The sequence below is a fragment of the Onychostoma macrolepis genome, chromosome 03 (assembly GCF_012432095.1).
Source record: "Onychostoma macrolepis isolate SWU-2019 chromosome 03, ASM1243209v1, whole genome shotgun sequence".
NCBI classification, from domain to species: domain Eukaryota; kingdom Metazoa; phylum Chordata; class Actinopteri; order Cypriniformes; family Cyprinidae; genus Onychostoma; species Onychostoma macrolepis.
In genome coordinates this window covers 43,467,039-43,484,973 of record NC_081157.1, presented here as the reverse complement: position 1 = coordinate 43,484,973, position 17,935 = coordinate 43,467,039, and the positions used below count along the sequence as shown (strand labels likewise).

Genomic DNA, 17,935 nt, shown 5'->3' with positions numbered 1-17,935 from the left:
TAATAAACCCCCCTACACCAATGTAAAGTGCTTTATAAATGTAAAGAATTATTACTAAAAAAAAAGTTTTCTCACTCAATTAAATGGCTTTTTTATATAATCTTATTTTTTAATGGATTTTATAGGATCTTGATTTTATTGTTGACAGAATGAGAAAAACATGATCAGTTCAAATGTCATGCTTTTTTGTGGTGTTGCACGGTTGTCAAGAATTAGTGACTGACACTGAGAGGTCTAAATGTAATAACAGCAGACTTTTATTTAGCTCAGTGCAATAATCTCATGTTACTTTACCTTTGAACTATAAATGTTACAGCTCTCAAACTAGAACACCCCGAGACCCCTGGACAGTGAGCGCATTATTTTTGGATCAGCACATGTTGTCGTGATTCTCCACAGCCCCAAAATATTTGTGCAACTGCTTTTGTTTCCTCTTCGGGATGTGAGGAACCTATTTAGAAGAATATGCTTCTGCATTTTAAAACTTGAAACTTATAACTGGGGCAAAGTCATATGGATCTTCTTCACTTGCAGGACAAAGAACTGGTTTCAATAGGATTTTATGAGATTTTGCCCTTGAATTTGAATGAAAATCAACAATATTCTCAGTACAAGGTTATGAATGCACAGATGTCACTGATAATATAACTGAAATCTGAAATAATTTTATTTGTTTAAAGTTGGCGTACTGTCTGCAGTATTATTACAGCTGCGTCTTAAAGAGAGAGTTTACCCAAAAATGAAAATTGTGTTTTTGCCTTTTTGGTCCCCATTGACTTTCTGTATAGAACTAAAACAATTCTGCAGAATATCTTCTTTTGTGTTCAACAGAATAAAATCCATAGGGTTTAGAATGACATGAGGGTGAACAAATAAGGACAAAATTTTCAAACATTTCAAGTCTAAAAATCTTTAATTCATTATCTCTATCCCTGACACAGACAGAAAAAGCTTCCCATTCCCTGCACTACACAAGCATATCACCTACATTTGTTCATGATACACTCTTATCTGCACACCTGCAGGCTTCCAATGAACAAGTCACAACACACCAACCCTACATCATATCCTCTAACACACCCAGGCGCACACATCTTACAGTACAGTCCCTCAAACTCACGCACAAGGAGCATATTGTCCCGAATTGTAATTTCCACACATGCACCATCCGCACTCACTCTATCCCGGACAGTTCCCATCCAGCTGTGTGGTATTCATGGCCCCAGTGAAGGGAGGGGGATCTCCATTGCCAGCCTGTCCCATCAATAACTCACAGCTGACAGGGAGGATAGGGGCCTGGGAAGGGGACAGAGGGCAGTCCCTCTGGCCTGGGGCTTGTCCACCATGGAAACACACACTCACAAAGGCCCGAGACCTGTCCTATTCTCCCTCACCCCAACCGCACCCCCTGGACGCAACCTGTCCCGTACAGCAGTGTAGCGCCCAAAACCCCCATCCGAAAGAGACCGCATCCTATTCACCCGTTAGCTCAATCACTCTTCTCAAAATCGAGCCGCCGCTTCGTTGTTTTGTGCCTCCTTTAGATGTGCAATCTGTCAGGGATGAAGCTACAAAGACTGTGGATGTTCCCCAAAATGTTGAGTTACACATGCTATGCGCTTCAAATTTAGAAGGCTTACATCTTCAGTGCCACTTGATGTTGTTGATAACTGAATGAAATGTGATTTTTATAGTTCGCTTTAAGTTGAGATGGCGCATGAGTATAAATTTACATTACATTTATGCATTTAGCAGATGCTTTTATCCAAAGTGACTTGCAAAAGAAATTCGTCAAAGAGTATTGCACAATGCAACTAGGTTGGGAAGCAAGCTAGGGAAGAGAAGAAATGTGAGCGCTTGCAGTGTTTGCAGAAAAGGTGTTTGAAAGTTGTGATGCTCTCAGCGATTCGGGTGTAGGTTGGCAGCTCATTCCACCAGAAATGGACAAAGTTTTGGAAAGTGACTTTTAGCCTTGTTTTGTAGGAACAAGGCCTCGCTCACTTAGAGAACTGAGCTAGCGGGAGGGAGCATGCATTCGTAGTAGTGAATTGAGGTATGGAGGTCCTGATAGGGGTGTGATGAAAGATGTTTAAAAGAAAAGAGTTTCTCTTTTTTTTTTCTCTCTCGTCATTACTTGATATATTCTTTCAAGAAAGGTCTTTTCCTAAAATGCATGATTCATTTTGTACGGCAAATTGCAAAACAAAAATGTAATTGCTGTTGATGAGTTAGAAAGGTCTGTTTTGCATAATGAATCAACTCTTTTGTTGTAGCAAGAGCCTCTCTTTCCATCTCTCTCTCTTTTCCTCTGTCACACTCTCTCTCTCTCTCGCTTTTTTTGAATATCTGACTCTGATTCCAGCTGGAGATGAGTGTTAGACCGCTTCACCTCCTGTTGGCAGACAGGACAGTCTCTCACCCAGCAACATCTGGAAACCAGCCACTGCGCAGACACTTACACTCACACACATAAATTCACGTACAATCAAGAGTATCCGTGTACGACGCCATGTCTGTACATTTATAAATTACATTTATGAGGGACCCTTTAATCAAAGTCTTCTGTGGCAAGTGTGGTTAGTTTGTTGGAGTATAACACACTGTAATTAGTCCATCTGTCTTCGGCTGGGAACGCAGCCTAAATGCTTCACTAGGACAAGGGCAAACCCAGGTGCTGCCCACTCATATGAAAGTGTGTGTGTAATCGTGCATGTGTGGATACATTTGCTGATTTATTTGTTTATTTGTCTTTGAATGTGCTTGCAAAGTGGTGGGTGTTTACGCGAGCGTGTTTGATTTGCGTGTTTTTGATCGGCCCGCTGGACAAATTATTTGGCTCACAGATCATTTTGATTAACCCAGTGGCTGTTGCACAGGCCTCGGCCTCCACGAGGCTGATGAAACTCTCTCTCTCTTTATTGAGGAAAACCAGCAGCCAGTCATTATCAATAGCTTTATATTTCTTATGTCAGAGGATACAGAACAAAAGATCTGTCTACTGTACAGTATATATCTCTTAAGAGACATTTTCTTAGAAAAGTGAGAAGTTTTTAGGTTGTGCTAGGTATAATTGCAACCAACTCCAACTGTTAATAATCCAACTGTTGGCAATATTTCAGGCTAAAGCATGATTAAACATTCATAGTGACATAAGTCATGTCTTGGTCGGTCATTTTTAGTAAATCTTTTCTATCACGATTGAGTAGTAAATGGTTAACTGTTTACTATACAGTATTTGCTTTGTATGCATATTATTGCTGGATCGCAATATTAATTAGCTCAAAATAGTCTATTGGGAAGGTAATGCGTCATATGATGACAATTTGATATTTGGTTGTTCAAAACATTGGTGAGACTTTATAACGAATTTGAAATTACTTAATGCATTAGACATCATGAACTAACGGGATTTTAATTCATTTTTAGTTCCTTTATAATTTTTTTTAAAAATCAGTTGTTAATTTGCTTGTCCACAATGCATTAATATTAATATATACATTATAATATATTTAATATATTTAAAATGAATATGAAAAAAATAATTAAAATGTTAGAAATGAACATATGCTAGATTAATGAATACGTTATTGTTCGTTGTTGTTCAGTAATGTATTAATTGCTAACACTTAACCTTATAGTGAAGTCTTACTAAACATTTCAGCAATTAAATAATAAATGTAATATTACAAAAATTACTATTTACTGTACTTTATTTTCAAATAGTTTTAGTGTGTGATGTATCACAAAATACAGTAAATTAGATTCAAATTAGAATATCCTAATTTGAATATCCTAATTTGAATATCATATCCTAATTCACAAATATGCTTTCACCAAATATGAATTTATTTAATCAAAATTATTTTTATGTTATGGTTAAGCTGTAATGTGGCCAATTGTCTGAGCATTGCAGTTAATGTAAATATGATTACAATATTAATGATGTAATATCTTGTGTTGTAATTTTTACATTAATCAAGACATTTCTCAAAAAACATGTTGTATTCTCCAGACAACAGAAATGCACATAGATTTGGAATTAAATAAAGATGTGTACATGATGACAATTTTCATTTTGATGTGAACTTTCCCTTTAAATATGGAAGTAACAGGCTAAAACTGGATTATTTCTTAAGATGATCATTTGCTATGAAATGTCAGAATCATAATATAGTGCATAGTTGTGATTTTAAAGAAAATATATGAATGTGTGTGTGGGCTTTGATCCAATGTAGTCTGCGGCTGCCGTGTTCTCTCCCGTTGATTAATTGTGCCATGTGTGTCCCCAAGGCAGAGCTGCACCATGGGGCTCACCTGAGTGAACTGTGTGGGCTGGACACTGCAGAGGCAGGGGATGGTGAAGGCCTCAGGACGGAGCTCTGTGCCAGGGTTCATTAGGGGAGCTGGTAGAGAGCCAAAAAAGAAGAAAAGAATTGTAGCCACAGTTTTCAGATAAGGGTCATACCACAATATGGTTTAGTATTTTTGCATAGCCAGATTTCTGACTAAGTCGTGAAACTTATTCTGGCCAAGAACCACCCACTTAGACAGGAAGAGACTCTCAGACTGACATGTCTGACCACAATTTTTGTTTTTATGCATTGTTTGAGGGCAGTAAAACTTGGAACTTGGAATCGGTCATGTGATACCGATAACAGAGAAAAAAGAAAAGAAAAGCAAATCCAGTGATTAGTTTTTCTTCAAAGGTGCTCATTTTACCAAACCAATACCTTCTAAAGATGACTTAGTTTCCATACGGACTGATTAAAAAACCTGTGTGCCCTTAGGAAGTAGCGTAAAACCAGCCAATCAGATTAGAGCTTGGAATTGAACAGACACTGGGTGCTTCCTCTGGCTGATGCTTAGTCTGATGTGTTAGTATCTTGCTTATAGGAAATTAGATGATATTTGATGCATTTAATGCATGTTTGCCAAACTTTTTTAATCATTTGCCCTCTGAAATGTTTCCAACATGACGATTGTTTATACATCTAGCCATGAGTATTATAATGTCTGCACATTATAACATTAATGTCAGTGCAGTGAGGAAGGGAAGATGGTGTGTGTGTGTGTGTGTGTGTGTGTGTGTGAGGGTTCAGTCAGAGGTTAGCTGTCACTGAGATCCAGGCAGTGTGCTGTGGGAGACAAAAGTAAATCTGAGTTCTCAACTGGAACCTCCCTCAGACCATATGAGCCGATCCCAGAGTGACATTAACCTGGTTTCACTCTGCTGCAGTGAACCCCAGACACAGCAGGCCCACTGCCAAGAACATCACGGCATGTGAAATCTAAGGCGGCACATGCATATGTACAGATGGAGACTCTTTTTTTAAGGCATATTGAAAATATAAAAAAATGTAATCCATTTTTCTTGCCTTCTCTTCTACTTCCTTTCCTCCTGTAAATTTTTAATGCCCTGATTTTCCCAAACTAAATTGGATTTCACTTGATTAGCTCATGAAGAGAAAGAATGAGTGTGGGTAACCCCTCCCTTTCCTGTCATCCAGACATCCTTTCTGGAAACCTGCGGTTCCACACACTTCCTGTAGGGTAATACAGGCACACTTTTGAAGAAGATGACCAGGAAAGAGAAGAGAGAGAAAGAAGTCTAATGAACAACATAGAGGCAAAAGAAATGAGACATAGTGTTTTTTATTGCTCTGTAGCAGTGTGATGTAAGACACCAATTAATAATCACAATAAGCAATTCTTAGCACATTGAAATAGATTTAAACTGATTTCCACTCTCAATTTTGTGTGTAATTTTTTAACTGCTCAGTCCAATCCAATATTTATTTATTTATTTATTTATATATGTTACATAAATGTTGAATTTTCAAAACATTTAGCTGTAATTTCACACAAAACATTTAGCAGGATATTTTCAGGATGTTTTTAATTGATCTTAATCTTTCCAACATTTAACAAATGTATATTACCTGCTTTTCATTATGCTTTCATTATGCAAAAGTAGTGTTTCCAAATATTCATTCATTCATTCATTCATTCATTCATTCTTTAAAGTGATGTTTTCATTCATTTTAAAATGTCCTGCTAATATTTAATCCTTTGATCTTGGTATTATGTGTGTGTGTGTGTGTGTGTGTGTGTATGCATGTATGTATATATGCATGTGTGTGTGTATATATATATATATATATATATATATATATATATATGTGTGTGTGTGTTTAAAACAGGATAACCAAGAATAATGAATTGTAGTTGCAATTTTATCTCAGATGGTAGCCTCAATACTTTACTGTTCATTCAAAGTATCTGAGTATTAGCAATTTGTCAATATAGAGCAAGATAAACTGCAAGAGAGAGAAACCAATCAATGTATACAAATGGCCCATGAAAAAGGGAAGAAAGGAGAAAGGTTGTATCAAATGAAATTTAAGTAATTGCTTTGTATGCCATTGGATTCGTAAGGGAGGGAGATTGAAGGAACACAAACATCACATTAAATAAGAGAAGCTACAGCTGTTATCTGGATCAAGTCTTTCACACTTTCAGGACCTCTTTGGGAACGCTCACCTTGAGTCATACACACATATATAACAACTTTTGTCATCAGTGTAACACATATTGGCCTGTTTCAGATGGGGTAGGAATGAAATAAGGATGGAGGGAGGAGAAAAACACCTCTGACCTTTGGTGTCACATGCAGTGTCTTTTTGAGCTGACAGTGAGGTGCCAATGTAACCTTGAGTCTCTGATTACTTCTCGACAGCAAGCTGGTTTTGGATTGGTTGTGCTAAAAAGATGGCGCCTTCGGATAGTTGTGAGTTCAGGCGCTCCAGCACTAGCCCTACTGAGTTCAGCACAAGACGTGTGTGTATGTGGTTGAAGGTCAAAGGCTGTTGGTGTGCCCTCGCTATGAACTGTTGTGATGGATGAGTAATGATGTCTACATAATTCTGAGGAAAGCACATGAGCGTACATGTGGACCGAAGACAGTTCTAGTTTGAGATTGGGTTTCCATCCTGTCTTCAGGTCATCGCTATCTCATATACAAAAATACACTCCTACATACTGAATGTCAGAACGTCTGAAAATAAGAAGCCCCTCTCTCTCTCTCTCACACTTTGGTCATCAGTCTCTGGTTTGGGTTAAATATTCCACTTGTCTGCCCTGTCCACACCATCCCATCCGGACCTCTGATCTCTGGACATACACACACCTGTACAGACACACACAAAAATAATCTGCAGTCTCCACCGTCTCTTGTACTCCCGCTCTGGTTTCTGAAAGCTGAGTTTCTGAGTCGCACATGTCTCAAACGAAAGGAAGGCCTCACTGGGTCTTCATCGCTCAAGAATCCTGGCATGCTCACAAATGCTAACATATAGTTTGAGATGAGAATAGGTTTGACTGGATCAATAACTCTGAGTGGCACTTTTTTTACTGGCACAGGCTCTCTTTTAGAAATGTATTTCTGGTTTGTTATATGAGACTAAGCATTTGTCCATCTTCACACTGTATTTGAATAGACATCAGTTCCTGACTCATTCAGCATTTGGTTACCAATTAATACACGCAAGAGCACATGTACGCCTGATCTCAGGTTGTGGTCTGGCTGTAAAAGACGAGTTTGCAGTGATGATACTCAGAGGCAGAGGGAACAAATGACTAAGAGAAATGTGTTTGTTATTTTTGGAGAAGAGAATCATATGATAAATAAGAGAGTTGAAAGATGAGGGGTCATTATGAATGCTTATAAACACGTCAGTCAGTCTAGTGTTTGATATGTGCATCATAACTGTTACTGTTTCCCCAAATGCATTAATAAAGTACTATAAAGTTACAAATTGCATGTGAGAAATAACTTCTCACAGCTGTCAGCTGTCAATTACTAGCAATACTAAAGAAAAAAAATCATGCGGTCACATGTCTTTACATATATGTGGCCCTGGTCTTAAGTCGCTGGGATATATTTGTAGCAATAGCCAAAAATACATTGTATGGGTCAAAATTATCCATTTTTCTTTTATGCCAAAAATCATTAGGACATTAAATAAAGATCATGTTCCATGAAGATATTTAGTGAATTTCCTACCGTAAATATAAAAACTTAATTTTTGATCAGTAATATGCATTGTTAAGAACTTCATTTGGACAACTTTAAAGGTGATTTTCTCAATATTTAGATTTTTTTGCACCCTCAGATTCCAGATTTTCAAATAGTTGTATCTCGGCCAAATATTGTCTGATCCTAACAAACCATACATCAATGGAAAGCTTATTTATTCAGCTTTCAGATGATGTATAAATCTCAACATGTAACACCTAATGAAAAAATATACTGCTTGATTATATATGCATTCAGGTTGAAGTCAGTATACAGCTTAACCTCAAAGCCACAATTCTTGTACAGATTTGTTTCTATACAGAGAGAGAGAGAAGAGAGAGTGTGTGTGTGTGTGAGAGAGAGAGAGAGAGAGAGAAAGAGAGAGGGATGCTCTCAGTTTCTAATTTCCATTTGAGATATAAATACCTTGTGACAACATGTTGTGTTTGTATGAGGTAAACAGGGCTATTGTGCAGATCTCATTCAACACTTTGCGTGTGTAAAAAGAGAAGGGATGTAGGGTTACTCGTTTAATCCAACTAAAATCGGATACCACAAGCAAAAGAGTGACAGAATTGAAAAATGGGGCAGAGCAAACATGCAAAATAACATCGTAAATGACTCGCATTCCTAAAACGGCCTCAGATAGGTTTATTAACACACATTTTCTTTAGGTCTTAGGCGATTAAATTAAATCACGAATGAACTAAACATGCATAAATCTGTTTTTAAGATAATTTATTGTCTGTTTGCGCGCACATGACACTGGAATCCAAACAAAGACTTAGTTGGATCACAACAGCATTATATTATATTAATTTACAATTGTTCGCGTAATATTAACGTGGTTGAAACGGTTGAATTTTATAAAACATGCAATTTTATAAAATCACTGTCTCTATAAGAGTTGGTAAATGCGTTGTGTAACCTGTGATATAGTAGAAGATTCCCTCTGCTTCTGTTTGGTGGCCTGCTGGCCTTTTCTCTGGCCTTCCTCAAGCGTGAGACAGGAATTTTTCTTTCAGATAACCTTTTGCTCTGAATTCAGCCAAGAATGTGAGAATAAACAGAATAGATGTTCTTCCTTCTATTCTCACCAGTTTTGAAATGGACAGAACTCATTATCTTGAATGTTATTAAATATATATTTTTATATGTGTATTTTTTTATTATTCGTTTAATTTATTCGTTTTATTAAAAACCTGATTCGACATGTAGCATGTTGTTGTTGTTATTATTATTATTATTATTATTATTATAGTCTAAAAATAAGCAGGTGATGTTTTAACATTTTGTTTAAATGCAAGCAAATTGATATTTTTAATCGTAAAATATTTTCCTTATGTATTAATAATTCCACGTGACTGATAATTTTCCTATTAAGGCGTTTGTGAATCGAGAAATGCAAAACTTGCGCAACTTTCGTCAGATTGCAATAGTTCTTTTCTCGTTTGAGGACGTTCTCCTTTGCGTCTGGTCAGCGCAGGGTCATGGTAAGTTCATCGGCGTTTTTTAACACATTCAGTTGCATGAACCCTGACGGCCTGCTGAGTGGGTTGCGCTCCTTTCCACTTTTGATGGATTGTGAAGAAAAGCATTTTTTTTTTTTTTTTTTTTTTTTAGTTGGTCTTACGCCATTTTCAACTACAGGGCAAACGGTCATGAAACTTAGTGCAGAGTTCAATGACGGGATATAATCTCTTTACGCAGCCATATTCTAGACGTCAATAGCCATTATTACACCCAATATCAACCACATTATTAATTCAATAATAATAAGTTAAGCATAGGTTGTTGTTATTTTTTATAATTATAATAATAGTATTTAGTAATATAATATAATTTAATATTATTTTAAATTATTTAAAAAAAAAAAAAAATATATATATATATATATATATTCGATTTTTATTTAGAAATATTGTATATTATTAAATTAAAAGCTTTATGAGCTTTTTCAAGGGGTTAATTAAATAAACGTTTTCCCCAGCTATTTAGAAGAGATATGAAAATAAATCACTAATAAAAATGCAATTTAATTGCAATTGAATGTAAAACGGCTGGGAATGCGAAAGTTAGTAGAATTAACAAGTTGTAGCTAAAGAAGTAATTAAAATAAAAAAATCAATAATGCAAAATTGAAAAGAAAAATTTGCACGGGTTCCCTCGTAATTATTTTAACGTGAGAGATACAGTGCACATGAGCTCACATGTCAGATCGAAACAAAAAATTGGTCAGTTACTGTAATTCATCTTCAGTTTACTCCAAACATGTCTTAACTGAAAAATCCTGACATTTCAAGACTTTGAGTTGTATAGGTCTGTCTTGATAATGTATTGCTTTTTCGATATTTGACCTGTCATATTAAACACGTTTACTCAATATAATAATTTTATAACCATGATTATATGTTAATGTCAATCATTTAAATGTTAAACGTTAGTGATTTTTTAAGCAATTCAGATGCTCAATTTGAACATTTTTAGAGATCTTAATATTAATGTTGTTTTCTGAAATTCCCGAATAATATGTAGTAGTTATTACTTGTTTCTAAATTCAATTAATTTGAATAAATCTATCTATCTATCTATCTATCTATCTATCTATCTATCTATCTATCTATCTATCTGTGCGTTTACAGTATGATGGAAAGATGGTGGAATCAAAGGTCCTGACCGGGGAGAGTGGAAGATACGGGTGAACTGCTAAAAAATTCAAGAGAGACAAAGTGAAGCCCCAGAACGGTGCTCGCGGCGCAAGCTGAAGGGAGAGACCTGTGCGTGACCCCGGCGAGATGGAAGCCCGTCCGCAGCTCCTGACAGGCTGACCTGCCTATTTCAAGTATTAATTTGGCCTGAACTCTGTGTGAACCGAGGCCAGGGGAGAAGCAGTCAGGGGATGTTTGAGGCAGGACCCAGGGCAAACCTGTCCGCCTGAGCAAATATTGGGGTAGTCCGTCAGAGGGTCGTGGATGAAATGGAACTGTCAAACCCGCGTAAACTTTGGGGAAGAGGTGAGGCCACAAGAGAGTGAACAAGGGGGTGGGGGGGAGTTAGGCAAACTCGTTTCCTCAAATGTTCGAAAAGCGACCCCCCCTCCAATAGTTCTCTTCACCACTTGTCAGCACCCTCCAGCTCAGAGTTCATTCCCCCAGTTCTTTCACCGGAGTTTGCCCTCTCTCGCTCACCTGCTTTGCTCCGCATGTGTTTTTGAGGTGGCACAAAAGAAAACTGGGAGTTCCTAAAATCTGATGTTTAATTTGAACGAAAGTCTGTCAACAGAGCACAGATAGAAAGCAGATGTGTGCGCGCATGTACTTATGTGGGATGCTCCTTTCTCAGTGAGATTTTCTTTTAAGGTGACCTTTTTATATTGAGCATCGACTTGAAATTACACTCAGATGAAAACACCCCAATGTATGTCCACTCTTCGTGACAACCCTAAAAAAAATTCTGTAGATACAGTAACGTAATGTAAAATATTTGCAAATACATATAGGCCCACGCAAATTCAATATGTATATATATATATATATATATATATATATATATATATATATATATATATATATATATATATATATATATTTTTTTTTTTTTTTTTTTTTAATGAATGTTTTTGCTGTGGGACATTTAAGAAAAGACAGAGACTCGTCCAGTTTTTTGGCAAAGAGTTCAGGTAAAGTTAACGGTGACCTCCATGTAAACCCCCTACTGTAAGCATTACTTTACGTTTCAATGCAGACCACGGATGTTGACCGCGGGGGTAGCGGTTGGATCAAAGGCCCGATCAGGGGGGTACAGGACAAACGCCCCGAACAGCGTGACTGAAATCTGCAGCAGCAGATGGTCGAGAGAGAATCATAGAACAATTGCTGTATCGTCTTATTTCCAGTATATGTTGGACCAAATCGTTTGCATTTGATTAGATTATTTGTGTATATATTTTTAAATAAATTTTCTTTTAAATGCAACTTTTTTAATTGTATAAAACCTTTTTGTGGAAACGTTTCTAAATAGTACTTTTATATTATTAGGGATATTATGAATCCTATAGTATAGTCAAACTGAAGTCATAAAGCATATATTCAGTCATAATTAAATATGTTGAATGTTTTTGAACATTACTTTAACGTTGATGCAGAAACTAAGTTTTTGCCTTCGCTTAAGGGAACCGCTTGTTACATTATGTGTTGTTTTTCTTGCCACAAAAACACTGGCCTGGTGAGAGAAATGCGTTTCAGTTACAGAACCACCCAGGGTGCTGTGTGCCTGAATGCCACTGCAACCCAGCATTGATTTCCTCTGAAGTGGACCTAATGCTAACACTGCTACAAAGACCAAACATGTCTATCATGGCACAATTTTAATTCTAAGGATTCTAAGTGTCTTTAATGACTTAATATGGCTTTGTCAATTACAATAATATTTCAGCAACCGTCAGAATTTGAGAGCTAATGAAAAATAGATACTTTTCACATTTAAGAATGCTTTATTTGTTGTTGAGCACTCGAGAATGATAATGCAACGCATGCAGCGGACTATTCTAAAGATTTATGGTTTTGAAAGTGTTTAATGTGTTTAGCAAGTAAATAAGAATCCCATTCATAACAACACTCAATAACTCAAATGCACCGCCCACAATTCTGTTCCGTTTCTTGAAAGCTTGTCTTTCTTTTAATTTGCTCAGGCTCAGTGCTATTTGTGCCACCCCTAAACCACTCAGTGAGAGAGTCTGTTTGGATGTTTAGATATCCCAGAGCACACCGAGGTAAAAAGGTCATCTTTAACCACCCTGATTGCTCAACAACATTCCGTTCCGTTCTCCGAGCATCCTACAACACTATTGACTGGTGGTCGCTTTCTCACCCTCCAAGTGAAGAGAAGAGCTATTAAACCTTTGTCATAATTCATTCCATACTAACATTTTTTTCCCTTATTTTTATTGTATTTTTCCTATATTACGTACACACGTAATACATACATATGTAATCTGGTTGCAGAGACTGGTTCAGTAAAATATTGTTTTTATTTGAGGTAGATAAAGAATTGACAGAAGCATTTGATTGAGACATTTAGATTACGGAATCATAAAGACAGTAGCTAATAAAACTCAGCTCGTCTGCGCTTAAAAAACACTAGGCTAAAAGATCAAATTGATTAAATGTTTTAATTAAAAAAGTACATTTTAAACACCCTGCATTGTCCTTTTTTTTCTACAAACGGAATAGAACTTTCCCAAGATTCGAATTTAATCGCTGTAAATTGACAAATGGAATGGAATATCACAGTGCACACTGTGAAGGAATCGTTCACATATTCCAACAAAATTGTGCTGGTGCTCAGTAAAGGCCTACCCTGTAAACGCTTAGTGCAAGGAGTCCGAAAACCCCTATAGCTACAATCCTCAAAACTCAAATATATGAAATGTGTACATTTTCATAAACGCAACAAAAACACACATACATATTTTGACAAAACAATAAGCTCCCTGTAAAGTCAGTTAGGTTCGTTTAGAGTCTTGTAAACATTGTGAAAGTGCATTATATTTATCATAATAGAAATACCCTGTATAACACACACAAACGTTTCCAAAAAGTAGCCTATTAGTAATTTTGCTCGAGGAGACGGTGTAACTATGTTCATTGTTGTGCTAAAAGTCTCTCTGCTCTTCACTTTTTCGCCTGACGTTCGGTTTCCTAAAATGAATTGTCCATCATAAAAAAAGACGAAAAGGACTTTCGGGCACATTGTGGAATGCTTAAATTAATAAACTTTACGATATATTTCGAATCTGTTGTTCAATGCACCCGAAGTCATTGTCCTCGGTTAGGAATCCGGACTTGGAGAAGCTCCTGGAGATGTTGAAGTTGAGTGATCAGAGTGATCCTCGAGGTCTTTAGACAAGGTGGACGAAGCAGGCGCGAGTCCCTCCTTCTCTCGCTTCTTCTGTTTCATTCGGCGGTTCTGAAACCATATCTTCACCTGTGTCTCGTTCAGCTCGAGCGTGGCAGCTATTTCGACTCGCCGCGCTCGCGTGAGATACTTGCTGAAGTGAAACTCTTTCTCGAGCTCCGTGAGTTGTTTCGTTGTGAAGTTCGTCCGGATTGTGTTTTGTGGTCCCAGTCCGTAATCGGCCACTTTAGCTGGGAGGAAAAAAAAAGAAAGAATAATTAAATAGCTGTTTGACAAACAATTAAACATAAACATGAAACGCCATAGTCATAATTCACTGGCTTGTTTTATAAAAAAAAACACCAACAACAATCAAGGTGCTCGTATTCGATACTCTTATTAGATGTGACTGTTTAAATTGCAGTATCAGGCAAAAAAATAAATAAATAAAAAATCAACAAGTTATACGGTATTGCAAACTTTTGTTAACCTACTATAATTCCCTCGTTTGTATGTGTTATCAATTTTGAAAGAACTCATAACGGGGTATATGGAGTATGCAATTCAATACTCCCTAAAGATGGCTTTATGACCACTCAATTTGTACAGTATGTCAAAATGGTGGCCCCCGTGAGTAAAAGTTGGTGCACTAAATCGTAGTGAGGCAAATACTGCTGGGACAGGAGACGAAAGCTTAAGAACACAATGGAGGCCAACAAAAACGAATGTTGCGCGGCCAGAACCGGGGACAAGCTAAGGATAACAGTGCTGGTGCATTTCCAAGGGCGAACGAAAGCATGTCTGTTCGATGCATTAGCGCAGAGGGAGACGGGTTGAAACTGAAGTGAACGGGCCTTTTTTTTTTTACTTTTCCTAGGTAAAAAGTTTCTAATTTCAGTATAGCCTAATGTTATATTTTGGTGACCTGCAATCTTATTTGCTTTAAGGCATAATTGCTCTTGTTTTGAGTGTGTTGCACATAGACATTTTCGTCACAGAGGCAATTCTATCCACCTGTTTTAGGAGGGTTCCTTTTGACTTTCATCCAATCGAATGTCTTCCCAGGTGGCGACTGATCCGTGTCCCTTTCCCTTCCTTGGGAGGCCGATAAGTCGGCGTAGGTGCCTTGTGAGTAGCCTCGCTGGTGATCCTGGCCTTCGCATCCATGATGCTGGTAAGGTGCGGCTGGAACGGCTCCCTGCGCCCCGCAGTAAGCACCGGCCATGGAGCCATAGTGAGGACCCACGTTTGAGTTTGAAAACCCCGATGAGTGATAATACATACCATCCTGTTCAGGGTTAATGAAATACTGGTGTTGAGCGTAGTCCGGATTGGCACAGGCCTGGGTCCCATAACTCGTAGGCCCTGTGCCACCGTAGGAAAGGCCAATGCCGCTCTGATGAGTTTGGTGCTGGTGATGCGCGTAGACGCCGCTCTGGTGCTGATGTTGTGCTGCTGCTGCTGCTGCTGGCTGGTTGCTCCCCCCTACGTAAAGTCGTCCATCAGCGTTATAGCTGTCACTTGCGTGTCCGGCATGGAAGGGGCCCGAGAACGCCTGATCCAAGTGGGGGTATCCAGCCTTGGGCGAGTAGGCGTTCGTCCCACGGTTACAAATTGTGTACTCCAAAAAAGAGTTCATTCTGGAATTGTCCATGCGCAATTAATGGCGGAGGGTCAACCTGAGAGATCGGGAGAGCCTCCTGTCCTGCAAGCTCGCAACAGTATGTCATGCGGAAGGGGGGAAATGCTTACCTCTGGAGTATTTGCTCGAGCTTCCCTATAACACATCTTTACCTCAGCTGCTGGTCACGTGAGACGTCACGGCGCCAATGGTGAGGGGACCTCCAGAAGTTTGTCAGCGCACGGCGACCATCCATCACGCGCTTGACATTTGCATGACAAAGCCACTTCAATCAAACTAGCCCATCAATCTGATAACAGCTAGAATATGTCAAACCCTGCGTGAAAGGCTCTCCGAATGAGAGAAAGAGAAATAAAGAAAGAACGTTTTAGACTTTTGCATTGAGATTTTGTTCTTCATCTCCTCTCATCTCTTACCAGCCGCATTTAGTTTCTAGTTTAAATAGCGCGAGTTTTGTGTAGCCTATAATGCTTTATCTTCGTATACTGTAATGGGCTGAGGTAGGCCTTGGTGATTGTCCTCTTTAAAAGAGTAATGTTCAGTGTTGCCTATAAGACTAGCCCAACGCAGAGTTCATTATGTGTGTTTAGGAAGGAAATCTCTTTAACACTAGAATTGGAAGTGACGCCACGGTTCACAGATCGGTCCGGGTTGGCTTTGGACCCGTCTAATTGAATCACTGAACTGATCTGTTACCAAAACGAAATTAGGTCGACAGCGAGCCTTCTGTTGAGTCCAAACGAGCAGGAAAAGAACGCCAACGAGTTCCTTTTTCACTTACAAGCTTTGGAAGCATGTGTTGCATTGCTGCCTGGAATTGCTCTCTTTTTTCCATAGCTTTTTTTTTTTTTTTTAAATTGAATCCGATTGCAGATCAAAGTGAGAAAGATGGTCTTTACAGTTTCGTTTTAAAACAGTAGGTTATAAAGCACGCGTTCTAAACATAACTTCCAAAACTTTAGGATTGTAAGTCAAACTAATGAGTTCGTCTGCACCATGGATTGCTTGACAGGCGTTGGTGGACAGCAGGAGAAGAGAGAAGCTAATAATTAATTAAGATGACAATGCTGAGCAAGTCATCCTCTTCATATAAAGCCCACGCTCAATATAGGGGGGCTGAAGAAGTTCGAATATATTTGCTCATTAGTACATGGTGGTACAAGAAAGGGTAACAATATAACGCCCACAGTGATTTGTTATCTGTCGCTTCACGTGCCAAGTGATTGTCTAGTTGCGCAGCCAAAGATTCCAAACTACTTTGAGCAGTTTTCTTAGCACTGTTGTAGCTCTGTCCAACACTCAAGAGTCCTTGAGGCTTTTGGTCTTCTGGTTGTTTTAAACGAATCCATCAGTTGATTGGTTGCAGTGTTTTATTCATGTTGTGTATATGTTTTATCTTTTTTATTAAATTGGAACAGTTGATGTTTCTAATGATCACAAACGAATCATTAATGCCATGTAAGATTCAACGAGTCTTACTAGTGTCTATTGATGAAAGTAACTAAGAATTCGCCAACCCTAAAATTTTCTGAATCTGATATTCGTTTCAACGATTCTTCAAATGACCGCGCAAAACTATAATTGAAATTGTGAGTTGTGTTTGTGAGGGATATTCAAGCAATAATGATGCGCAGTTTTTGAAATGGATGCGAGAGAGGAGAATTATAACGTAAAAGGTTTATTTTCTTTTAGAGCATACAAGATAAAATGTTTATAAAAGAGACATTTATAGCTGGTAAAGAACACAGAAGAACAGGAAGGAAAAAAAACAATTTATAGAATAACAATAATAAGAAATAATAATTTAATAATAATTATTAATATACTCGATATATGAATAAATAAATTGGCATTTTTTTAATTTCCGTGTTAGTAATTCATTGTTACATCTCAACTAATAACAATCAACTATTATTTGCATAAGCTTAAACGTTCTTCCGACGGGAAAAACAAAAAAGGCGTTGCGCACCCTTGAGGCTCACTGTATTTCTACGCAAGTAAGTAATCGTAACAGCTTTAAACAGATTTGAGTAAAAAAATTACTCTTAATGATTTTAAAAATGAAATGATTCTTCTTTCACTTCATTATTGTTATTATTACATTAATATATTGTAGATAGTCACGAGGCCGATGTCTTGCGGTCGTTTGACGGGATTGTTCGCAATATCTCTAAACGCAAGCAACTAATCAAAAATTTAAATGTTTAAATTCTTTTAAAATCAATTTTTAAATCACTTTGTTTTTATTGTTGTGATTATTATTATTTTTAATTTCTTCTTATTAGTATTTTTAATGATTATTTCACTTCCTTTTATGTAAAGCA

General features: G+C 37.6%; 1 protein-coding gene and 1 long non-coding RNA gene across 5 annotated transcripts in view; one reads left to right on the top strand and one right to left on the bottom strand.

The window, feature by feature from the left end:
• LOC131536050 (uncharacterized) overlaps nucleotides 1–11,572 on the top strand; it is a 195,056-nt gene extending 183,484 nt beyond the window's left edge. For all 4 annotated transcript variants that reach the window (XR_009269819.1, XR_009269821.1, XR_009269820.1 and 1 more), the window contains one exon: nucleotides 10,717–11,572. This is a non-coding gene — a long non-coding RNA (uncharacterized LOC131536050). The remainder of the gene's footprint in view (nucleotides 1–10,716) is intronic.
• Nucleotides 11,573–12,527: 955 nt separating this feature from the next.
• Nucleotides 12,528–15,702, bottom strand: hoxb1a (homeobox B1a). Its single transcript, XM_058768678.1, has 2 exons — nucleotides 14,984–15,702; nucleotides 12,528–14,220 (listed from the first exon to the last, which is right to left on the bottom strand). The coding sequence occupies exons 1-2, from the start codon at nucleotides 15,621–15,623 to the stop codon at nucleotides 13,904–13,906; spliced, it is 957 nt and encodes a 318-aa protein (XP_058624661.1). The 5' UTR covers nucleotides 15,624–15,702; the 3' UTR covers nucleotides 12,528–13,903.
• Between the last annotated feature and the right edge of the window lie 2,233 nt (nucleotides 15,703–17,935).